At 35.2% G+C, this 24426-nt stretch overlaps 2 protein-coding genes across 4 annotated transcripts; both read right to left on the minus strand.

Annotated features, from left to right (window-relative positions):
* Nucleotides 1-4175: 4175 nt before the first annotated feature.
* LOC128200051 (uncharacterized) lies at nt 4176-10716 on the minus strand. The gene is made up of 9 exons (XM_052892037.1): nt 10693-10716; nt 10037-10087; nt 8858-8923; nt 8591-8638; nt 7769-7819; nt 6787-6834; nt 5322-5354; nt 4825-4866; nt 4176-4229 (listed from the first exon to the last, which is right to left on the minus strand). The coding sequence occupies exons 1-9, from the start codon at nt 10714-10716 to the stop codon at nt 4176-4178; spliced, it is 417 nt and encodes a 138-aa protein (XP_052747997.1).
* On the minus strand, nt 10693-22541 carry LOC113519307 (uncharacterized). 3 transcript variants are annotated; one of them, XM_052891841.1, is made up of 13 exons: nt 22151-22540; nt 21246-21329; nt 20122-20154; nt 19120-19146; nt 16647-16721; nt 14490-14516; nt 13972-14007; nt 13817-13846; nt 12426-12597; nt 12316-12336; nt 12160-12180; nt 12032-12079; nt 10693-10722 (listed from the first exon to the last, which is right to left on the minus strand). In XM_052891841.1, exons 1-9 carry the CDS (start codon nt 22232-22234, stop codon nt 12538-12540), a joined length of 456 nt encoding a protein of 151 aa, XP_052747801.1. In that variant the 5' UTR covers nt 22235-22540; the 3' UTR covers nt 10693-10722; nt 12032-12079; nt 12160-12180; nt 12316-12336; nt 12426-12537. The 3 variants fall into 3 exon arrangements, with proteins under 3 accessions (XP_052747801.1, XP_052747800.1, XP_052747802.1); XM_052891840.1 differs by having other exon boundaries at nt 20122-20166; nt 22151-22533; XM_052891842.1 differs by lacking the exon at nt 19120-19146 and having other exon boundaries at nt 20122-20166; nt 22151-22541.
* Nucleotides 22542-24426: the final 1885 nt, after the last annotated feature.

Genomic DNA, 24426 nt, shown 5'->3' on the forward strand with positions numbered 1-24426 from the left:
TGGTTGTGCGTGGAAGAAAGTGCCTTGAAAAACGCACAGTGGAAGACCTGTTACATTCCGCGTCTTTACATGCATAAATAAAAATTATAGTGTACTTTGAACGTGTATACAATACATAATCTCCTTGTGTACCAAGTTTTCTTCAAATTCGTTCAGTTATGTGATTAAATGTGATTAAGCAATATCCATTATCTTTACAGAGAATTTAGAAACAGTTGAAAAAAAAATCACACTCACTCTTCCTTGACATCCTTCACCGAAACACTGAAAATAAAAAAGTTAAAAATAAATAATTTAATTCCAAACAAGACAGATAAGTCATCTTAATTTACTAAATTTTTTATGCAACTTAGAATGGTAAACAAGCTAACGGGCAACCTGATGGAAAACGGTAACTGTCGCCTATAAACATAAGTAGTTAGTACCATGGACATAGAAGGATATACTGTATCGCCCATGTGTGTGTTGCCATTCCTGAGGACTGAGGTGTTATGCGTCTGTGCCCTTTAAATTCACTGTTTCCAGCTGCCTTACTGCCACCTTTCAAACCGAAACACAGCCATGCAAATACAACTGCTTCACGGTAGAAACGCGAATGGGACAGGAGGTAGCCAAGTAAACGACGTTCGCACAAAGTCTCCCTCTGGATATCCTTACTAGAAAGAAAGATGACAGAAATAATGAAAAAAATGCTTAAATTTAACTTAAATTTCATATTTTTTTTAACACAAGGGGTATACAACTATATAGTCTCTTCAACTCTTGATACCAATTACTTCCTTGACCTGCCTGATGTAACTATGCCTTGGTCTCCCTCTTCCCCTCCTTGCTTCTATCTTACTTTTTTTTATCAAGTATTTAATCGTATATTGGTCCCATACTAATTTAAGCCAAAATACAGTTAATGATTAGGTACAGTAAACGTAAATTGTCCGTCTGTATTCCTCTTTTATTTATCCATAAGTTTTTTTTTACTTTTATTCAATATATTTTTATATATATAGAAGTATTACATTAAAGAAGCAATACTTTTTTTTTATACCACTAAGGTGGCAAACGAGTATACGGCCCACCTGATGGCTAGTGGTTACCGTAGCCTATGAACACCTGCAATACCAGAGGTATTACGCGTGCGTTGCCGACCCTAAAGAAACCTCTTTACCCCCCTTTAGAAGAACCCCATGCTGTAGTCTCTTGGGAAAACCTCGGCAGGGAGCTCATTCCACAACCTGAGTATTCGTGGGAGGAAACATCTCTGAAACCGCGCAGTTAAATACTTACAGTTAAACCAAGCCGTTCTAGATTGTAATCTATGACTGGTAGAAAAATGGTGCCCTGGAAATAAATACGTCGGTGCTCGATGTATATTATTAATTTTAACTAGAACTTACTGATCGTACAGAATAAGAAGTATTTTAAAACAAAATTAAAACAATCCTTTCTAATATTATAAATATGAAAGTGAGTTTGTTTGTTACCTTATAGCTCCTTAAGGGCTTCTACAATAACTATAAAATTTGGTATACACGTACTATATGGAATGGAGAAGGACTATATAGAATGGAGAAAGCATATGCATTTGGTAAATAACAATGAAGTACATGCAAATAATAAAAATACATAAAACTATGGACATGTCAAAGAGACTTGATGGCTGATTGTAAAATGCTTTTGAAGGTGTTTAGACGTGAGTTGAAGATATCAATTATAATCATCATCGTCATATCAGCCTTTAAGTGTCCGCTCTTAAACATAAGTCTCCCCCTTGGGGGGTTTTGCCAGTAGTCGCCATGCTTGGCAGGCGGAATAGCAACCGCAGTAAGGCTTTAGAAATGTTTTAAGAGGGACGCTGCTGTCCATTCTTCGCCCTTTCTTAGTCGACTCTTACGACACGCACCACGCACGGAGTAAGAAGGGGTGGCTTATTCTATGCCGGGACCACACGGCCATCATTAATATTATAATGTTTGTCCTAAATAACGCCTGAAAAACTAGTAAATACAGCTACTAAAAAAAATACTAAAACATATTTGATACCAAAAACTTACATTTAGAATAATTTGGCGATTTTTTCCAGTTACTGGATCCTGTGTTTAATGAAATATAAGGATCGTAAAGTTTGATGAAGAAAAAGTATTTAGTAAAGTATTTTAATATTCTCTATATATCAAAGCAAAACTTTCCACTGAAACATTTCAGGACATTTTTGGGAGTTTTTTAGTCGAATTTCTTACATAATATTGTTATGTTAAGAGTTTCATTTACGAGTACATACATACATACATACATACATATCTGTCACGCCTGTCTCCCATTAGGGTAGGCAGAAACAATGGAACGCCAAATGCTTCGATTCAAACAAACCTCTTTCGCTTCCTCCACATTCATCATCCTTTTCAAACATGCTCGCCGGTACGAGCACATGTATAAGTAAAAAAATACATATAATATACAAAAACTTAAACATACAAACTCAAAAAGTAACAAAAAATATCAAGAACTTGTAACGTATGACCATTTTGTGTTACTATGGCACACGCATGAAGGAAGGAAAAGAAAGGGGATTGTTAGTTTATATATTTTGTTTCTTGTTTTTTTTTTTTTATTTGTGTTTTTTTATTTTCATTCTTTTATCTCTTTTCCTGTGTATTATGTGTATTTTTTTTTATTGTAATTTATATGCTGTAAGTAATGTAAATAAAATATCTATCTATCTATCTATTACTTTCAATAGTGCTTACTTGGAATTTTGGATATTTTTTACAACACAGGAGGCAAACGAGCATGCGACTCACCTGATGGTAAGTGAATATCGCCGCCCATGACCATCCACAACACCAACGGCATTGCAGATGTACTGCCGGTCTTTTAAAAAGGAATATGCTCTTTTCTTGAAGGTTATGATAGATTTACGTAAACTTTATTACTTTTATATAAATAATTAGCACATTTCGTAAACTATTTTGACCAATATATACATATTTTTTATCAATTTTAAATTGATCATTAAAAAATAATCAATACCTACAAAAAATAGATTGACAAAAAACTTTAGACCAATTTAAATCATCAGCAATTTTTTTTTTATCTTATTACTCTTGGCATTGTCGAATATAAAAAAAAAAAACAATATAAATCACGTCTGTCCCCCATTGAATTAGACAGAAACAATGGAACGCCAAATGCTTCGATTCAAACCGACCTCTTTCGCTTCCTCCACATTCATCAATCTATTCACGCACGCTCGCCGGTTACGGGTACATTTTATTTGACCCTTCTTCAGCGTGTTGCCTATTTGGTCGACATATATCCGTCTAAGGCAATACCCTTACCGACATCTCCATTCATTCGTGCCCGATAAATCTCTTTTGTAAAACTAGTTACAGAGGAATAACACCTGAGTCCTCAGGAATGGCAACGCATGGGGGGTATCATGGGCGAAACAGTATACTCTGTTATGTCCATGGTACTGCTCATGTCTATAGGCGACGGTTACCACTTTCCATCAGGTGGGCCGTCAGCTTGTTTGCCATTCTAAGTTGTATAAAAAAAATCTTCTTTCATCCATGCTCTTCAAATAACCAAACCAATGTAACATTCCCTTTTCGATCTATGTCACTACATTGTCTTTCAATTTACTTTTCTCTAACCACTTATTACTTACTTAAAAAAAAAAATGTTATCATCATCATACCAGCCAGTCCACTGCTGAACATAAACCTTTTCCATAAGGGGAGTTTTGCCAGTAGTTGCCACGCTTGGTAAGCAAGTTGGTAACCGCTGTTAGGCGGGGGGAAGGGGATTGTTAGTAATGAGACCTAATAGACCCATTGCTAGAAATACACTCTATCATGTCGACCTCCACGCGGTTCCCCCTGGGAACCGTCGTGGTTAATTCTAGTGCAATTGTCACGATGGGCTAACTGACCTGCTTTTTCATCCTCACCGCTCATCTGTCACTGGTGTCTAGCCAACGTATCCCGATAACGCAGGCGGGGTTACCATTCCATTATCACTCTATAAAAAAAAACCGCTGTTAGGCTTTTAGTGATACTGTAAGCGAAACGCTGCTGCCAATCCCTCTACCCTTAAGTTTCCTTAGTCGCCTCTTACGACACCCACGGGAAAGGATCGGGTGGCCTATTCTATGCCGGGATCACACGGCGGCAACAATGTTATAAAAAATAATTATTTACCGTAAGTTTCGCCAATCCATCCGAAGTTTCGTTCTATACAACATACAATTAGATCTATTATTACATTATATATATATATATATATATATATATATATATATATATATATATATATATATATATTATTTCAATTAAATCTTGAAAACTATTATTGAAATTAATTTAAATTAAATTTAACTCATATTGTGCTTATAATAAATATTTCGCTTTTTTTATACCACTGAGGTGGCAATTTGGCATACGGCTCACTTGATGGTAAGCGGTTACCGTACCCTATGAACGCCTGCAATACCAGAGGTATTACGCGCACGTTGCCGACCCTGTAAGAACCTGTTTGTCCTTTTTTTGAAGTATGTTCTAGTCTCTAGGAAAACCTCGAAAATTGCTGTATCGTTGTGATATCTAATTGAAATTTTAATATTAGAAATTGGTTTAAAAAATTCATGCCTCAGAATCGACCCCGTTGTCATCATACATGTTACATGAAATAAGTACTAATTCTTTAGAATTCACTATTTTTGTTTTTTTTTTTTTTTTGGTTGAGCAAAATATATTAATTTCTAATATTAAAACTAAAAAAGTTTCCATTGAAAATACAACAAATTATAGAATAAAAAAAATTAATTACCGAATTGAATGCAACCCATTTTATTGGACTTCCAAAATCGTCCTGAAATTTAATAAATTTATTTATAACATAATTTATAAGACAAATAAAATATTTATTTATTTACTGGCAATCCGCTCCGGCCTCGTACGGATGGACATTCTTTAGATTCGTATAACTTTTTTTATTTATGAACCGATTGAAATAAAACAAACACTAAATGTTAAGTGGAGGAAACCGCAATGCATTAGTTTAAACTGCATGCAAATCGAATAAACAGTTTTCGAGATTAACGTGCACAAACAAACAGTACAGACAAACAGACAAAAATCCTAAAAATCATTGTCTTAGCTTTTATTGCGTTCATAAAGCCCTCCTATAATAGTTTTTCTTATATATTTTCTATGTACAGACAGTGACCAGTTACGATTTTATTATATGTATTTATACATTATATTAAGAAAATATTTAGATAGAAGTTTTTTTTTTACTGATTTTATATCTATTTGAATTCTTACCAATAATGGTAGATTTACGGTTGCATTTTCAGGCTGCAAAAGAAGAATTAATCACCTTACCCTTGTTCCAATAAATATTTGAGGTCGACACAGTATATCTGTGTCAACTTTACCTCCCAATTTATGCCTCAGCCGTAATTGAGACTGTATAGTATTTTTATACCTTACTATGGTATGCAGGTTTTAGTGGATGTAAAGTCCAAAGGCCCTTAGTAATAATGATTATTTATTATTTTAAACTATATATAAAGTGACGACGTATTATACGTGCTGAGTGGCGGGAGCGAGAGAGCTCGAACGAAAGAGTCAGCGTGAATGATTACTAAACAGAGACCCTATTAACTCTTTTTCGCCTATTTTTTGAGAGAGGGGGTTTCCCTCTGCGTTTTATTTTATTTATTCATTAGTACAAATATGTGTACATGGCGGACTTAATGCTAAAAGCATTCTCTCTCAATCAACCATAGGGAAGTGTCAGAATACTCGAATGCGGTACTACTAATTATTGATATACATATATACTAAAATTACATACATAAACGAATTACATATATAGCTTTCTTTGTATCTGCCACTAAACAACTTTGCTTACATGGCTGTGTTTGTTTTTATGGTTGAGATATGGTGTACAATAAAATTACAGGATACGGAAGCATATTGAACTTTAATCCACAAAAATGGCAGTCCATAGGGACTACCGGCAGTATCTGCACATCCTACTTTTCGTGTTATTTTACTGTTCATGTCTCATTCATGCCTAAAAAGCAAAATTTGGGAGAAAAAGGATTGTTATCAATGGAGTTTGACAGCCCCATTGCTAGCAATATGCCCTGGCAATCCGTCGACCTAATATATATTAGGTCGACCTCCACGTGGTTCCCCCTGAAAATCATCGTGAACAATTCATGTTGAATTCGTCACGATGGGCTAACTGACCTACTTCATCCTCACCTATCATCTTCCACTGGTGCCCCACCGGTGTATACCGATAGCACGGTTACCACCTTCCATTAGGTTACTTATTATTAAATAAATTAAAATGCCGCTACACGTGTAAAAGTGGCGCCCTCTGGTATCCAGCCTTGTTTTTATATCGTCTTTGTTATATATAAAGGACTCTAACGTGGGTTATAGTATAACGGCTTTAACTTTATGCCTTGATGTATAAAGCCAGTTTTAATCATTTTTAAATAAAGATGAAACATGAATTTAAATAAACAGCACTTTCAGCTGAAATTACAACCTAAAGGTATGTATAAACATGACTTTTTTAACGATACATCAGACGCTCCTTTTTTAAATTATCATTTTTATTATTTAAAATTTGATCCTATAATTTCAATGCCATAGTCAAGGGTGAGTGCATGCAAACAGAATACACACACAGCTAGTCACAGATAGACAAATAATACACTATTTTTATACAATTTTGTTTATCCCTTAAAAGAAATTACTAAGTACATACCGGTGGCGGCGGTATTCTAGACTGGTCGTAAACATTCTGATGCAGCATCTAAGTAAAAGTTTAAAAGAAAAGTTTTTATTTTTTTACCAATAAAGGCGGGAAACAAGCGTTTGATTCGCGCCTTTTTTATTCATATTTCGAATGATTGAATACGTGAATTGTGCTATCGTTAAACATGGCCAATCTTCCATAAACAATAAGTTTATTTTTTTATATGCTACTGCTAATGACAAAGTGACGACCCACCTTTTGAGTGTGAGATTTGGAAAGTGTTGCCACATATTTTGACTGACTTAATTGAATGATTTAAAACAATGTACGAGTACAAACTAACTAAATAATTAATATACCTACATAAATTTTAATTTTCGACTAACACACATGCGATTGAAAGCATCATTAACAAACTAAATTTTCTTTATACCGCAGGTGGCAATCAAGCATACGGCCCACCTGATGGTAAGCGGTTACCGTAGTCTATGAACGCCTGCAATACCACCGGTACTACGCGCGCGTTGCCGACCCTGAAGAAATCTCTTTACCCCCCTTTTGAAGAACCCAATGCCGAGTCAAAGGGTTGAAGCTGGTATTTTTTAATGCATGAAAATGGCATGGTAACCCCGCTTGCACTATCAGTATACACTGGCGGGGCACCAGTGAGAGGTGATAGGTAAGGATGAAAAGGCAGGTCAGTTAACCCATCGTGACGAATTCAATGATAAATTTGTCACGATAGTTTCCAGGGGGAACCGCGTGGAGGTCGACCTGATAGGGTATATTGATAACAATGGGGACTAGCCTCCCATTACTAACAATTCCTTCCCCCCCCCCCCCCCATAAGTGACAGCAATATTCCATGTGAGGCTGAATTTGCGATTTGTAGAAATTAACTTGAGCGACAGAGGTAAGCTCGCCCCTTTTATCCCATGCCGCATTTAACTTGCTTAATTGTTTAAATGACTAATTATTATTTTATACTCACGTAATTTTGTCCAAACGAAGGCCATGAGTGATCATTCGGATTTCCACCAGTCTGACAAATCATTTTTTTTTATTTAATAAATAAGTAAATACCCTTAGAGTACAACTTGTTCAAAACTTGAATATATTATTTAAATAATTAAAAAATGTTAACACACTACCTCACTTTCTGATGACTTCAGATTCGATTCCCGTACAGTAAAAACATTTGTATTCAAAAGTACATTTTTGTATGGAAGATACCCAGTCATAACCACCATGCCGTCCCCTCTCCCTCCCCCTTCTGGATTCTATCGTGATCAGTTTTCACTTTTTTGATAGATGAAAATGGAATGGTAACCCCGCCTGCACTAACGGTATACGCTGGCGGAGCACCAGTGAAGGGTGATAGATGAGAATGAAAACAGGCCAGTTAGCCCATCATGATGAATTCATCAGGAATTAACCGTGATACTTTCCAAGGGAAACCGAGTGGAGGTCAACCTGATTAGGTATATTGCTAGCAATGGGATTCTTAGTCTCCATTACTAACAATTCCTTTTCCCCCAACCCATGCATAACTACTGTATGAATTCGTAAAGACTTGGAACTTGCCACACAAGATCAGCATAGGAAGTCCGTTTTACGGAGCCTATCTTTGTCCCTCAGAAAATAAAAGGAAGGTTTTTTTTTTTTATGGAAAAGACAAAGCTGACGGCTTCACTGATTAAGAGTGATAACCGTTACTTTTATATCACCGTAAACATCACAGAATATACTGTGACACCATAGTCTCCTTTATGCATTAAGATTTCTGATTATAAGAATGTAAATTACAACTTACACCCCTCGGAAATGGCACCTGGCCATTTTTAAAAGGAAATCCAAGTATCTGAAAAAAGATTTTTTTTGTTAAAGATAAGTGTCTTTGACTCGAAGTTATCTTGACAAAGGAAATCCTTCCGATGTGACAGGAGGAGATTCAAACCACGACTGTTTCGATCGTTTGTCAAGTACGCAATTAATACAAAATAAAATTTTTTTATACTTTTTTTTAAAAGAACAAACTTGAGGTAACTTTTTTTTTAATTTAAATATTCAACAGACTCACCCTCCCTCCGTTCGCATTTGGAAAACCTGGCTGTCCTGGTCTCTGATTTGACAAATCTCCCGCCAACTACGTAATAACAGATTACATCAAATTCATAACTTTTATTTCTGTACAAAGAGCCCGTCCCGGTTTCGCACAGGTAGACATTTTTACATTTTAAAAAGTGGTCATTGTGACATAACATACATGTACAGTCTTACGTAAAAAAATTTTTTTTTTATTCAACTTAGAATAGAAAACAAGTTGACGGCCCACCTGATGGAAAGTGGTAACCGTCGCCTATAGACATGAGCAGTACCATGGACATAACAGAGTATACTGTTTCGCCCATGATACATCCCATGCGTTGCCATTCCTGAGGACTCAGGTGTTATGCCTCTGTACCCTGTAAATTCACAGCCATATCCCGCCCTTCAAACCGATACACAGCCATGCAAACACAACTGCTTCACGGTAGAAACATAATGTAATCGTCACAATATATAGATTCTTACAATCTGTTTTCACACAGAAGTTTATTTAATTTATTTATTTATTTAACAATTTATTACATCAACATTACAGGATTTGTTGAACAATTTTCAATACGTATAGTGTAGTACAAAAGGCGGTCTTATTGCTAAGCAATCTCTTCCAGACAACCTTTGGGTAGAAGGAATTAAAGCATAAATAGGTAGGTGGCGCGTTAAAAAAAATTGATCTGTAAAAATAATAAATATCTGTGACAGCATAGTCATATACACATACACATACATAAATAAACACGTACATCCAAATATATACATACATACATACATATATATATATACATTATATATATATATATATATATATATATATATATATATATATTATATAATAGCAATCGACTTTTATACAAAGTCTCCCTCTGGTAAGTTGTGTAAGCTCAACGTCAGACAAAGCAATCTTACGAAAACGACCTACAAAGAAGCGCCAAGCGCGACCGCGCGCGCTGTGGATCGTAAAACTTCATATACATTGCGCGGCGTCAAAACTAAGAAACGTTAATTATATAGCTGTGATGTATTTCTGGTGGGAAAATAATTTGCCATCTGGTTCAGATGATTCAACTGAATCGGCTGTTTACGTTTTCACCAACCTGTACCTTCCATCCTGTATAAATCCTATATATATATAAGTATATAAATTGGTACTTACATATTCCTGCCTATGAGGTGTAGGTATGGCTGGTTTATCATTATTATTTTTCTGTAAATAAATACAAACTATCATTCCACAAAAACCCAGAGGGAAACTTTGTACAAAAGTCGATTGCTTGGATACCTCTGTCCCATTCGTGTTTCAACCGTGAAGCAGTTGTGTTTGCATGGCTGTGTTTCGGTTTGAAGGATGGGATATGGCGTGAATTTAATGGGTACGAAGGAATAACACCTGAGTCCTCAGGAATGGCAACGTATGGGGGTATCATGGACGAAACAGTATACTCTTTTATATCCATGATGCTGCTCATGTCTATAGGCGACGGTTACCACTTTCCATCAGGTGGGCCGTCAGCTTGTTTGCCATTCTAAGTTGTATAAAAAAAATGACAAAATTTGGTAGTTTGGTCAGATTTAGTCAAGTTTGAGCAAATTAGGCTGGCTAAATTTAATCAATTTAAGCAAGCTAGTCGAGTTTAGCTGTTTTAATCAAATTTGGCCAATGTCAGTAATCGTGACAAAAACAATATGGGACCTACACACATACATACACATATACACATTTACAATTACAACACATGGAAAAAAGGACTGTCGATTATATATATTACCAAAATCTGTACAAATCAACATTTGTAAAGATATAATGCTTACTGTCTCTTCCTCTGGCCAATACATTTCCATCTGAAAAATGTTAATAACCCTATAAAAACTTTCTAATTTATTAAATAATATCGTTATGTATATATCAGCCATGTGATCCCGGCATAGAATAGGCCACCCCTTCCTTTCCCTTGGGTATCGTAAGAGACAAATAATGGAGGGCGAGGGATGGGCAGCAGTGTCCCTCTTAAATCTCTAAAGTCTAACTGTGGTTGCCAATTCGCTTGTCAAGCGTGGCAACTGCCAAAACCCCCCAAGAGAGAGGTTTGTACGTATCAGTAAAGACTGATATGATGATGATGCTATATACAGAAAACTTTTTTTTTATACAACTTAGAAGGGTAAACAAGCTGACGGCTCACCTGATGGAAAGTGGTAACCGTCGCCTATAGACATGAGCAGTACCGTGGACATAAAAGAGTATACTGTTTCGCCCATGATAGCTTCCATGCGTTGCCATTCCTGAGGACTCAGGTGTTATTCCTCTGTACCCAGTAAATTCACGCCATATCCCACCCTTCAAACCGAAACACAGCCATGCAAACATAACTGTTTCACGGTTGAAACACGAATGGGACAGATGTATCCAAGCAATTGACTTTTGTACAAAGTCTTCCTCTGGTAACTATTAATTAAATCGAGATACATTTTAAATTAATAATTAAAGTTTATGTCCCACAAAAAACTAACTTAAATTGTGATAAAGCCAGTTGTTTTAATTTAAAAACTTAACTACTGATTCTGATTAAATTTGGTATGCAGATACTATATGGAATGGAGAAACTGGGTCAGTCAATACATTGCAATCAGTGAACAAAGTCGCGTGTAAACGGTAGTCTTAAATATTTACAAATTACTCTAATTTATATTTTTTTCTTATGGTGTAAAACAACATACGGCGGTTGTCACTTACGTGTAAGTGACTGTAAGCACGTGTAAACCCATGAGCACCTGCAACCCAGGGTAACGGCAGGTGTGCTTTTAAAAAAAATATGCTCTTATCTTGAAGGTTGCATTATTAATTTATTTATACCATTAAATATAATTATATAAAGAATTGTATTCTGAAGAAGTCTTCAGTATTATGCCTATAGTCACCTTTCACCATCGTACTGCTCGCCATCGGCCGGGAATCCATCCTACACCTTACAACCAGAATGGTCACGTACAGTGCGATTTTAGAGGAGTTTTCTCCTACGAACACTCAGGTTGTGGAATGATCTCCCTGCTGATCCTTTCCCTATTGACTACAGCACGGGGTATTCTTGTTTGCCACTATAGTAGTATAAAAAAAAAATAATAAGATTTCGTAATTATAAAAAAAAGTTACCCCTAGAGATGGTGTTCTGATTAATTTATTTTTATCCTCTTGCATAATCTATTAAAAAAGTATTTATTTTTAATTTTATGAAGTAACTATTTTACAAATAGCAGAAACTTTTTATCATATATAATTACCTCTTCTTTTTCTTGCATCTCCTGATATTGAAAACAATGAAACATTTAAGATTTACTTCTTATTTTTGATATTTAAATAACCATATTTTATTAAAAAATTCCCATCTTTATTTTTGAGGTTAAAAAAACATAACCAAAATATACAAACGTACTTACTTTTTCCCTATCTTTTCTTTCCTAACCAGATTTATGAAACATTCAAAATAAATTAGATATTCCTAAATAAAAAAACAATATAAAAATAAAATATTTAAATAGATACATACATTCTCGCGTTTTAAATTCTCGAACCAACGCTAAAAAAAATATTTTTATAAAAAAAAACACATTCGTCCTCATAATGGAAGCTGATCACGGAAATAAATATTTATAATATATTCATCGAAAATTAATATATAATATAAAACTTACTTTCCACCTTTGGACATCTTCCTTCCACTGAAAAAAGGAACATTAAATAACTGTTATAAATTATTTTATTATACATATTATTATGAACTTATGTCTGAAATAAATTAAGCAGTAAATTCCAGTATCTTTTTGAAACTCACGATCGTAACCTTCGTTCCAATAATACTCTCCAATTATCTTTCCCCTCTCACCGTACTGGTTACGCTTCAAACTCTTTTCTCCTACATTCTTCACGACTCTGGAACGCGCTTTCTGATGCCATTAAGGGACTACCGACTAAACCGTCTTTCAAAAAAAAAAAAACGTTCACGCTCACTTTTTTACTTTATCCGAGCAGTAAGTGCTTTATATTATTCTCAATTTCGTGTATAATATAGTATATGTCATATATGTGTAGGTATATTTGTTATTCATATATATTTATTCGTTTATATATGTAATTTTAGTATGTATGTATATCAATAATGACTAGTACCGCATTTGAGTATTCTAACACTTCCCTATGGTTGACTGGGACAGAATGCTTTTAGCATTAAGTCCGCCATGTATACATATTTGTACTAATGAATAAATAAATAAATTAATTAATAAAGATAGCATAAAGAATTTACCGAAATTAATACATTCACTTTTCCAAGAGTGCATTCGATGTCATGAACCCAAAACGCAAAACGTAAGTCTAAATATATTTTACGTCTTAAGTTGGTTCATGACTGATCTGTTTTATGTTAATTCTATAGTTTGGGTTTGAAGTTCATTCACAATTAATACGTTCTAAAGTATGGTATCAAATATTTTTTTTTAATAAATAAACTCCGAAAAAAATTACTGAATTTATAGGAGGATCACGAATATTTATTTATTTATTAGATAATAAAACACAGCTTTACAACAAAACATTTAACAACATCAATACAGACTACATGTGTCATGACAAGTTAGAAGGCCAAATATCACCTCAAATATCAGAATTTACGCTGCAACTGTAACTTCTTATGTGACCTGTATTCTATGACATATCTCATATTTAATGAGATCTCAGAAAAAATACGTTGAACAACTAAAAAGGCATTTAAAGTATACATAGTCACAAAGTATCAAAAGAAATATAAATTCCTATATTGTATTATTTTAAAATTTATGATCATTTTTTTAAGTTTAAGTAAGTTCATTAAATTCCCGTCATGTACATATATGTGCTGCTTTTTACAAATAATTTTAAATTAATTTAAAACATATAACTTACATTTGGCATAACTTTCCCCTTATATTTCTCCTGTAAACAACGACCTTGTACGTAAGTACATTTTATTTAAATTGAGTAGAACAATTCGTTGTAAATATATAATGAAAGCATATTTTGAAAGTTGGTTTATTAATTTTTAATTAATTTTTAGATACCTTCAATCTGTCTGTTTCTCTTATAAATTCATCCCACTGCAATGCAAATAAAATACTGTAAATTTTTATAATAACAATAGCAGGAATCTTAAAATATACTATGTTCATTGAAAAAATTTTCCTCCCGACAAAAAAGGACTCGGCACGAAAAAGCAAAGATACGGGTTTGTGTTGGATCGAGCTGTTGAGAAATTTAATTTTACAAACTTAATACATATTTAAAAACTAAACAATTTAATAATAATTGATTAATAAGAACTACACTACAAAACAATTAAATTTAAAAAAAATAAGCCGAGAATAGATTTTATTTGTTTATCTTATTTCTCTTCTTGTTTTTTAATTAACTATTAACAGTCATGGTAGGCATATATCATTATCATAATTATTATCACACCCTACAAACCGAAACACAGTATATAAATAAGCTGTTTGATGATAGAAATAGATGATTACGTAGAAAATGGATGTCGGGACAGGATTAAGGAATCGGATATTATAATATTAATAGAACTTACTTTACCACTTTTGTCAAGTATTGATTCCTGTGAAAATACGGCAAACATGTTATATAATTCTAACCTGTTAAATTAACGACTGATAATTTAAACGTAAAAGACATAAAATTAACACACGAATAGTCATATAATGTAGCCCTAATAGCAATCGCTTCATCAGAGAGATTGGGAGGATCAACCTCCAAGTGGTTTTCACTAGAAACCATCATGATTTATTCTCCTCAAATTCGACACAATGATCCACCTGATCTAAGTTCATTCTCCACTGCTGCCCCATCATGTATATACATATAGATAGATAGATAATTTATTTGCATTACTTACAACACACAAATAACAACAAATATTGGTGCATACTCATACCTCTTAGTTTATATTTATAGCTCGTAGTGTATATACATTATGTGCAATTGTAACCCCGCCGTGTCTTTATAGGAACATACTAGCCTTACTTGCCCTATGTCCGCTAATACTGCATTCTACCCCCAAACGAAACAACACGTTCACCTCAACTCTATCTCTCTCATCTCTCTCTCGCTCCTATCAAATAGCGAGAACGGAATAATTAAATAAATACATATCTCAAACCTTAAAAAAGACAGACTCAACTAAGTTCATGCTCAAACATGCAACATGTTACATGACATGAGCATGAACTCGACCTTTATACCTAATACCACTAATATACCTTATTTTTAATCTTTCAGACTTTATTAAAGTTAAATAATGAACAGGGTATTTCTTAAACAATAAAAGAAACTTCAGATTAATCTGATTTCAATTCCCCCGCAGAGGGCAATGCTACCGGCCCCGCTTCCTAGAAAGCTTTGTTTTCGCTTAAAACTTGAAAAGCGAATGATCATAGAATACTAATGGTGACGAAACTAAAAATACCATCACTTCAATAGCTTATATAAACTTTTGCAAAACAATAACCGCTTCAATGTTTTAAATGTAAAATAAATATTACTGTCTGATGAGTATTATTTTATATTATTAAATGCGTGTGAATACCAACATTTGGTAACTCACATAAGACTTAGATTTCCCATATGTTTACTCTTTCTAGTAAGTTTAAGGCTGATCACTATCAGTAAAAACTCTATGATCGTAGAAAGAGGACCAAGTTTTAAGTAGATACTATCCTTAACCAATGTCTATGACCATTCCCAGTATTAAGAAAAAATATTTAAAAAAAGAATATCAGAGTGTATTTTTTTTATTTAGTAAAACGAAATGCCAGGCCAAGATAAAACCAAATAAATTGGCATCTTATGAACGTGTTAAAAGAAATCATTGGAATATAAATAAATTGGTATTACTATTCATCATCATCATCATCATCATCATATCAGCCTTTAACTGTCCACTGCTGAACATAAGCCTTCCTCTTGGGGAATTTTGCCAGTAGTTACTACGCTTGGCAAGCGGATTGGCAACCGCAGTTAGGCTTTAGATATGTTTTAAGAGGGACGCTGCTGCCTATCCTTCCCCTTCCCTAAATAGACCCTTACGACAAGCTTGGGAAAGAAAGGGGTGGCCTATTCTATGCCGGGACCACTCGGCCAAGATCTTGGATACCACTGTTTAATTCCAGTTAGGCTTTGGAGATGTTTTAAGAGGGACGCGGCTGCCCACGCTTCGCCCTCCCGTAGTCGCCTCTTACGACTCCTATGGTAAATGAAGGGGTGGTCTATTCTATGCCGGGACCACACTGTTACGGTATTACTATTACTGTGGTAAAATAGAAATATTAAATATCTCATGTCATCATCTCCCTACCCTTATCCCAATTATTTTTTGGGGTCGGCGTAATATGTTTTTATCCATATTACAAAAAGATTTGGCTTACAGTTTTACGACCGGCCGCCTGCCTGACGTAATTAAATATTATATTTAAATGTAATAGCCAACGGATTAACTTTCGTGTAATTTGATCGAGAAAGATGGCGTTCGGAGATCTTCGGGTATAAACGGCTGTATAAATAAATCACGCTCAACAGGCCGATGCGCATTCAGGCTCGAGCACGAGTCTGAGCCGCTCAACACTAAGGATTCTGAATGGTTTCGAAACTGGTCGAACTTTTCGGCCAAATTACATGTAACTGGTAATTATTACAATAAAGTATAATATAACTTTTAACAATAAAATCTCACATATTCATCTAACACGCTGTTTTCTACATTTCCAACAGGCCCTCCGTATTCTTGACCGTGTGCGTAAGCTTGTTGCTAAAAAATGAGTAAATAAAATATATTTTTTATCCTGGCAACACTGATGACACAATATTTTTTTTAATGGATGATAATGGAATGGTAACCCCGCCCGCGCTATCGGTATTCACCGGCGGAGCACCAGTGAAGGATGATAGGTGAGGATGAAGTAGGTCAGTTAGCCCATCGTGACGAATTCAACAAGAATTGTTCACTATGGTTTCCAGGGGGAACCACGTGGAGGTCGACCTAATAAGGCATATTGCTAGCAATGGGGCTGTCAACCTCCATTGCTAGCAATCCCTTTCCCCCCTATGACACAATATTGATCTAGTTATAATTTACCATAAATAAAAAATAATAATAATGTACGTTACACTTAAAAAAAAAAGAGACAGACTTATTGCAATACTAAAAAAATATAATTTTTTTTTTTACGTAGGTACATTAAAAATGAATAAAAAAAATAACAGCTTCTATATGAATTCAACTCTCTACAAAAGGCCAACGGATCCGACTTCATCCTCATTCATCCTTCACTGCATGCATAGAGCAAGGGCTTATCATATTATTTTCATCCATTATAAAAACTGACCAGAGGGAGACTTTGTACAAAAGTAAAAGTAAGCTTGGGTACCTCTGTCCCATTCGTGTTTCTACCGTGAAGCAGTTGTGTTTGCATGGCTGTGTTTCGGTTTGAAGGGTGGGATATGGCGTGAATTTACTGGGTACAGAGGAATAACACCTGAGTCCTCAGGAATGGCAACGCATGGGGGTTATCATGGGCAAAACGGTATACTCTGTTATGTCCGTGGTACTGCTCATGTCTATAGGCGACGGTTACCACTTTCCATCAGGTGGGCCGTCGGCTTGTTTGCCATTCTAAGTTGTATAAAAAAAAACTCTATGCTATATTATGTCAGTTGGATTTTAAAAATTATTTCTTGCATTATGGTAGCTCACTTTTTTAAAGAATGTGATAGATTTTTCGACGATACAACCACCAGCGAGACCACGGGAAATACGAGTAGCTAGCAGTAATATAAAAGGACTCACGACTTGGGTGATAATGTCATCATCATTTTGTTCACCACGTTGCTAAAATAATGAAATAAGTAATTTACACTAAAGAAATAAGATTATAGGTATGTAGCCTGAGATTACAGGAAGGAAGAGATGTTAGTAATGAGACCTAGTTGTCCCATTATTAGTAATATACCCAGTCAGGTCGACCTCCATACCGTCCCCCCTGGAAACCATCGTGATTAATCCCTGTAGTATTACCATCACGCTAGGCTAATTGGTCTTACTTCATCTTCACATATCACCCATTACTGGTGCCCCGCCAGTGTATACCGATAGCGCAGGCGCAGGGTTACTATTCAATTTTTATCTATTTTAAAGAAACTATTCATCATCTTTTTATTCATTTTTTTTTTGTTTTCGTTCTTGTTTGTTCATTTTTTTTACAAGCTTTTATTTAACTTCACTTTTTTTGTTAACTCCTATTTTTGTTTCTTTGTGTACAGTGCCTTGTATCTATATTGTTGCTAGTTGTGAAAACCTATTAGTGGCTTGGTTTGTGATCTTAAACTGTATCTATTTGCTCTAGTGTAGCCCTGGCTTTCCTATGAATAAATAAATCTAGGATTGTTACTAATGGAGTCAAAGGTCCCAATAGCTAGCAACATACCCTGTTAGGTCACGGTCCTTAGATCATTATCATCATATCAGCCTTTAACTGTCCACTGCTGAACATAAGCCTCCCCCTTGCGGGGTTATGCCAGTAGTTGCCACACTTGGCAGGCGGATTGGCAACCGCAGTTTTTTTTTGTTGGGTGAAAATGATATGGTAACCCCACCTGCGCTAACGGGATACGCTGGCGGAGCACCAGTAAAGGGTGATAGATGAGAATGAAAACAGGCCAGTTAGCCCGTCATGATGAATTCATCAGGAATTAACCATGATAGTTTCCAGGAAGAACCGCAGTTAGCCTTTAGAGATACATTAAAAGGGACGCTGCTGCCCATCCTTTCCCTTCCCTAAATCGACTCTTACGACACTCACGAGAAAGAAAGGGGTGGCCTATTCTATGCCGGGACCACTCGGCCAAGACCTTGGATACCACTGTTTAATTCTAGGTGAATATATCACGATGGTTAATCGACGATGTGTTCTCATCCTCACCTATGACCCCTCACTGGTTCCACGCCAGTTCCTACTAATAACACAGGCGGGATCATAATTCCATTTTCTTTCTAAGCAAAACAGAAATAACTGTTTTTCTTCGAGCGTAACGTAAGTCGTTAGTAAGACGTACTGTGGCCACCCATTGAGAGAAGAACTTCATTCCATCAGGTAAGCTATTTATTTATATCCCATAAAAATTGCCATAAATAACTGTAAACAACTTACCGCAAGCTTAATTTTATGATTTCTTGGCTGTAATTATATTTTTTAATTGTTTAATAATAGTAGTACTTAAAGTTATTAAGAGCCAGGAACAATAATGTGTTTGTTATAAGTTCAACGTTTAAACACTAGATGGCGTTGATAATATTCTATACATTTATACTTGCGATAAGCCCGCTTCACTTGTTATTTTAAAAAATAACCGTTTCAAAATACGGTAAATAAGATTAAAAATTTGAAGTAAACCTCGAAACACCTAAACAGATTTTCATCAATTGTAGCTAAAAACCATTTCACAGACATACATACACACAGACATGTCAAACTTATAACACCCCTCTTTCGGGGGAAAAGGGATTGTTAGTAATGGAGAGTGAGAATCCCATTGCTAGCAATATACCCAACCAGGTCAACCTCCTCGCGGTTCTCCCTGGAAACTATCATGGTTAATTCCTGGTGAATTCATCATGATGGGCTAACTGACCTGTTTTCATTCTCATCTATCACCCTTCACTGGTGCTCCGCCAGCGTATCCCGTTACCGCAGGCGGGGTTACCATACCATTTTCACCCATCAAAAGAAAAACACCCCTCTTTTTGCTTCGGGCGTTAAAAAATAGGTATTTACTAGAACGTAGACAAAGAAAATAAAACTATTCTTTATCCATGTCAAATAATATTAAAAAAAAAAACAATTTAACTAGCTTATTTTGTTTTATTAATCTTAGAAATATAATTTTATTATGACTCTAACGACCATAAGCAAGTACTGTATACGTCTATGCTCACGACTGTAATCTGCAGAAGGGTAGTCAATTTAAAATACTTGTTTGGCTCTTTATCTTACTTTTATGTAATTAAATTAATGTAGTTAAGTATTCACTTAGATTGAACACATTATGTTCAAACAAACAAAATATTCGTTTGGATACATTTTTCATTCATTCAAAAGTTTTCATTCATTCATTCATTCGTTGACTATTTTTGTAATAAAATTAAAACTTACAGGGGGACGGAACTCTACATCTTCTGAAGGCCTCTGTGGATTTATCTGAAACAAATATATGTATTAATCTAATACTAGCGGTCGGGGGCAAAGGGATTATTACTAATGGAGTCAAATAACCCTATTACTAGCAATATACCCTGTCAGGTCGACCTCCACGTGGTTCCCCCTGGAAACCTTCGTGACTAATTCTAGTTTAATTCATCAGGATAGGCTAACTGACCTACTTTCATCTTCATCTGTCATCTCTCACTGGTGCGCCGCCAGTATATACCGATAGCGCAGACGGGGTCACCATACCATTATCAACCATTAAAAAAAAATACTAGCGGTCTGCCCCGACTTCGCACAGGTAAATAGAAAATAATATATAACCTATATTACTAACTTACTATAGGTGAAAGAATTATTTTAATTGGTTAAATAGTTTTAAAAACCCATTTTGGGAAAGGCTTATGTTCAGCAGTGGACAGTTAATGTCTGATATGACTTATTATATCACTCTGGGGGGGTTTTGCCAATAATTGCCACGCTTGGCAAGCGGATTCGCAACCGCAGTTAGACTTTAGAGATGTTTAAAAAGGATGCTGTCGCCCATTCCTCGCCCTCTCTTAGTCGCCTCTTACGACTTTTACGGGAAAGGAAGGGGTGGCCTATTCTATGCGGGGACCACACGACCAATTTAGTTTAATATTATTAGTATAGATTACTGCTACTCAGTACAATACAGTAACTTCCTATCTTCTAACCTAATTCTAGTGGGGGGAAAGGGATTGTTAGTAATAGAGACTAAAAATCCCATTGCTAGCAATATACCCAACCAGGTCTCCCTCCTCTTGGTTCCCCCTAGAAACTATCATGGTTAATTCCTAATGAATTCATCATGATGGGCCAACTGGCCTGTTTTCATTCTCATCTATCACCCTTCACTGGTGCCCCACCAGCGTATCCCGTTAGCGCAGGCAGGGTTGCCATTCCATTTTCACCCATCAAAAAAAACCTCACTGTAGTTGATTTTGTCCCTACCTATCATCTCTCTCTGGTACCTCGCCAGCAAATACCGATAGCGCAGGCAGTTTCACTATTTTATTATCATCCATAAAAAGCCTTGCTTTCTTACTTACCCGACTGATAGTGGTTGGGTGCGGTTCTTTGTGCTGATGAACAATTGGATTTGGATTGCGAGCATGACTCATGAAACCCATTTCCTATAAAAAAACATGTCCAAATATTAATTATACAAACTATTATTATTATTTTTAAACATTAGTAACAAAATACAAATTTAAATTATTTCATTATAAAATCTCTTGTCGTCAGGTATGCAGTGAGGAATACAGTCTTTACAATATGATTACTTATTGTCATTAATCTTTGATGAAATTTTGCCTTATAATTACGTAAAATAGCAAAAAAATCATTAACCCTGTTCTCTGCAAACATGCCAGACGCAATACAAGTCGAGCATCGCTCGGAATGCGTTATTGTATTGCACACGCAGTGTGTTATAAGCTCTCTTCGTACAACTATACCATAATTGGCTGGTGTAAAAAACCTGACAATAGGACTTAAACAATGTCAATTTGACTAGCTTCGAAATATAAGTAATTTATTTATTTTACTCTTTATTGCACCAGAAAGAATCAAATATATAATGAACCAAGGGAACTTAATGATAGAGGGGTGAGCAGTAGCGTATCTCTCAAAACATCTGTAAAAGCCTATATATATATATATATATATATATATATATATGCACTAAAACATACAGTAACAACAATAAGTGAATAACAATGTTAGCAAAGGCGAACTTATCTCTAAAACAGTGGCATAGGAAGTAGTGAGTGGGCAGTAGTGGTGCTAAACAGAAATTAAATATAATACTATGTACTATGTGGGATGAAACCTTTTCCAAACATCCTTATGTAGGTTTCTTTTCTCCCCCTCAGAGAACGTATTCTTATCGTAAAATCTAATGACTACAAAATTATGAAAGAGATTAGATTAGATTTAAAATAACAAAAAATACCTTCAAATCATCATTATCGAAAAAACTAGGGTACCGTTGGGCTGTTGCTCCCAATAAGAATATCACAATTAAATACATAATCATCGTTCGAAATCATTCATTTCAATGATAGAAATAACAAATGTACTCGTAATCACGTTAAAGTTATCTCCGAACTATTTCATGGCGACATTGGCAAATCTGTTCAGGGGCTTAGGGCTGTCATAAATCATTAAAGACTCTTCTCTCTACTCTACTTACTCTTCTCTACTCTTCTCAATTACTAAGTTTATGAAACGTTTGACATCTTATAAATAAAAGGGTTAAATTTTTAACCTAAGCGGGGTTACCATTCTTTTTTTTTATAAAAAAAGATAGTCTAGAATGGTGTTCCCCAACGTAGGGCCCACGCCCCACAGGGGGGCAATTCGATAGTTATGGGGAGGCAATTAAAAAATTGACTCAAAGCGATTTTAACCCTTTTGCTGCGGCCCATTTAAATGCGATGCTACGAGTAGATATCGGTGCCAAATTTAACAAAACAGTAAATTAAAAAATGCTGTAAATATTTATTAGGTATAATTTAGTTTGAAATTACCAAAATATCAACTGGGCGATTAGAGTAGTCAAGTAAACTTTATCGGGTAAAATTATGTATGGGGACATAAAAATTTTAGAAATGTTCAAGTGGGGCGTGGCACAAAAAGGTTGGGAAACACTGATCTAGAACGACCTACTAATAGACAGAGTGACGACCTCAAATGCGTTGCAGGGAATCAGTGGATGGATACAGGTATTTAAGGCCGTTCCTTACAGCTGTTTATAGAGGAGGCCTATGTTCGGTGATGATGATTTTGATGACAATCATACACAATAATAAAGATTTATGGAAAAAAAAAATTTACTTCTCTGTTGACAACCATAATTAGCAATTATGATGCGATTAGTTCCGGCGACATGTGACAAACGCATTTGTTTATGTCTACTTAAAATACACAAAGGCAGTACTAGGCTACGATAAGTCTGTTTACCGACAAACGGGCCTTATACTTGTTTGCGATCAAAGTAGTATAAAAATAAAATATAAATTATAAGAAAATAAAATATATAAAATGTTAATGGCAACTTTGCAATTTACGTGCTCGGCCTGTTCGAGCAGGCGCTTCTTTTTTATTATTATTCTACCGTCCACTTTTGTGTTTCTAGTACCGTGCCATCTTGTTTTTACTTGGACAGTTGTAACGCCAGCTAGAACATTACTGTTAATATTTATATTAAATTAAACGCACTTATCAAGTACTATCAGAGAGTTTATTCTAAAATAAATTCCATTGTGTCCACGACGAGACATAAATTATTTAAAAAAAATATTAAAATATTAAAAGAATTGGATTGTACTTACAGTTTATGAATATGTTTCTATTAAATATGCGAGACAGGGGGCGAGTGAAAGAAGTGGAGGTTGAATACGCACTGACTTGACCTGAGTCCTCAGGAATGGCAACGCATGAGGGGTATCATGGACGAAACAGTATACTCTGTTATGTCCATTGTACTGCTCATGTCTTTAGGCGACGGTTACCACTTTCCATCAGGTGGGCCGTCAGCTTGTTTGCCATTCTAAGTTGTATAAAAAAAATAAAAAAGGATGTTGAAAACATATAATATGTATGTATAAATATATATTTTATTTATGCAGTCGTCCTTATAAATATATAATACTTTAGTCGCAATTTTCAACACTTCTATATTTCATTTGAATTGTTTATATGTCATTGTTTATTTGTATGTTCCTGGTGCAAAAGTACAAATAAATAAGTAAAGAGATATTATTATTGCTCAAAACATAAAAGATAAAAATAAAAAAAGGATATAGGCGGACGCTGCAGTAGATAATAAAACGCATAAAACATTATTTTACGCCTATTCAATAACGGACACCGGGATTTTCCGGGACGTAAATTTTACAACACTTTTACGACGTCGAATGATATTATAGATGTCGGTATTCAAGTAGTTACCTCCAATAGAGGGGGGGGGGGGAGAGATTATTAGTAACGGGGACTAGAGACCCCACTGCTAGAAATACAGGGTATATTAGGTCAGGTCGACGTCCACACTACTCTCTCTGGAAACCATTGTGGTTAATTCTTGATGAATTCGTCACGATAAGTCAACTGACCTGTTTTAATTCTCACATTTAAAAAAACCTTATGGTTAAAACCATATGGTTTGTTCCCATGTGATCCCAGCATAGAATATACACCATACCCTTCCCGTGGGTGTCGTAAGAGGCG

This window comes from Galleria mellonella, unplaced genomic scaffold (assembly GCF_026898425.1).
Source record: "Galleria mellonella isolate WM207_F2 unplaced genomic scaffold, CSIRO_AGI_GalMel_v1 utg146, whole genome shotgun sequence".
NCBI lineage: Eukaryota > Metazoa > Arthropoda > Insecta > Lepidoptera > Pyralidae > Galleria > Galleria mellonella.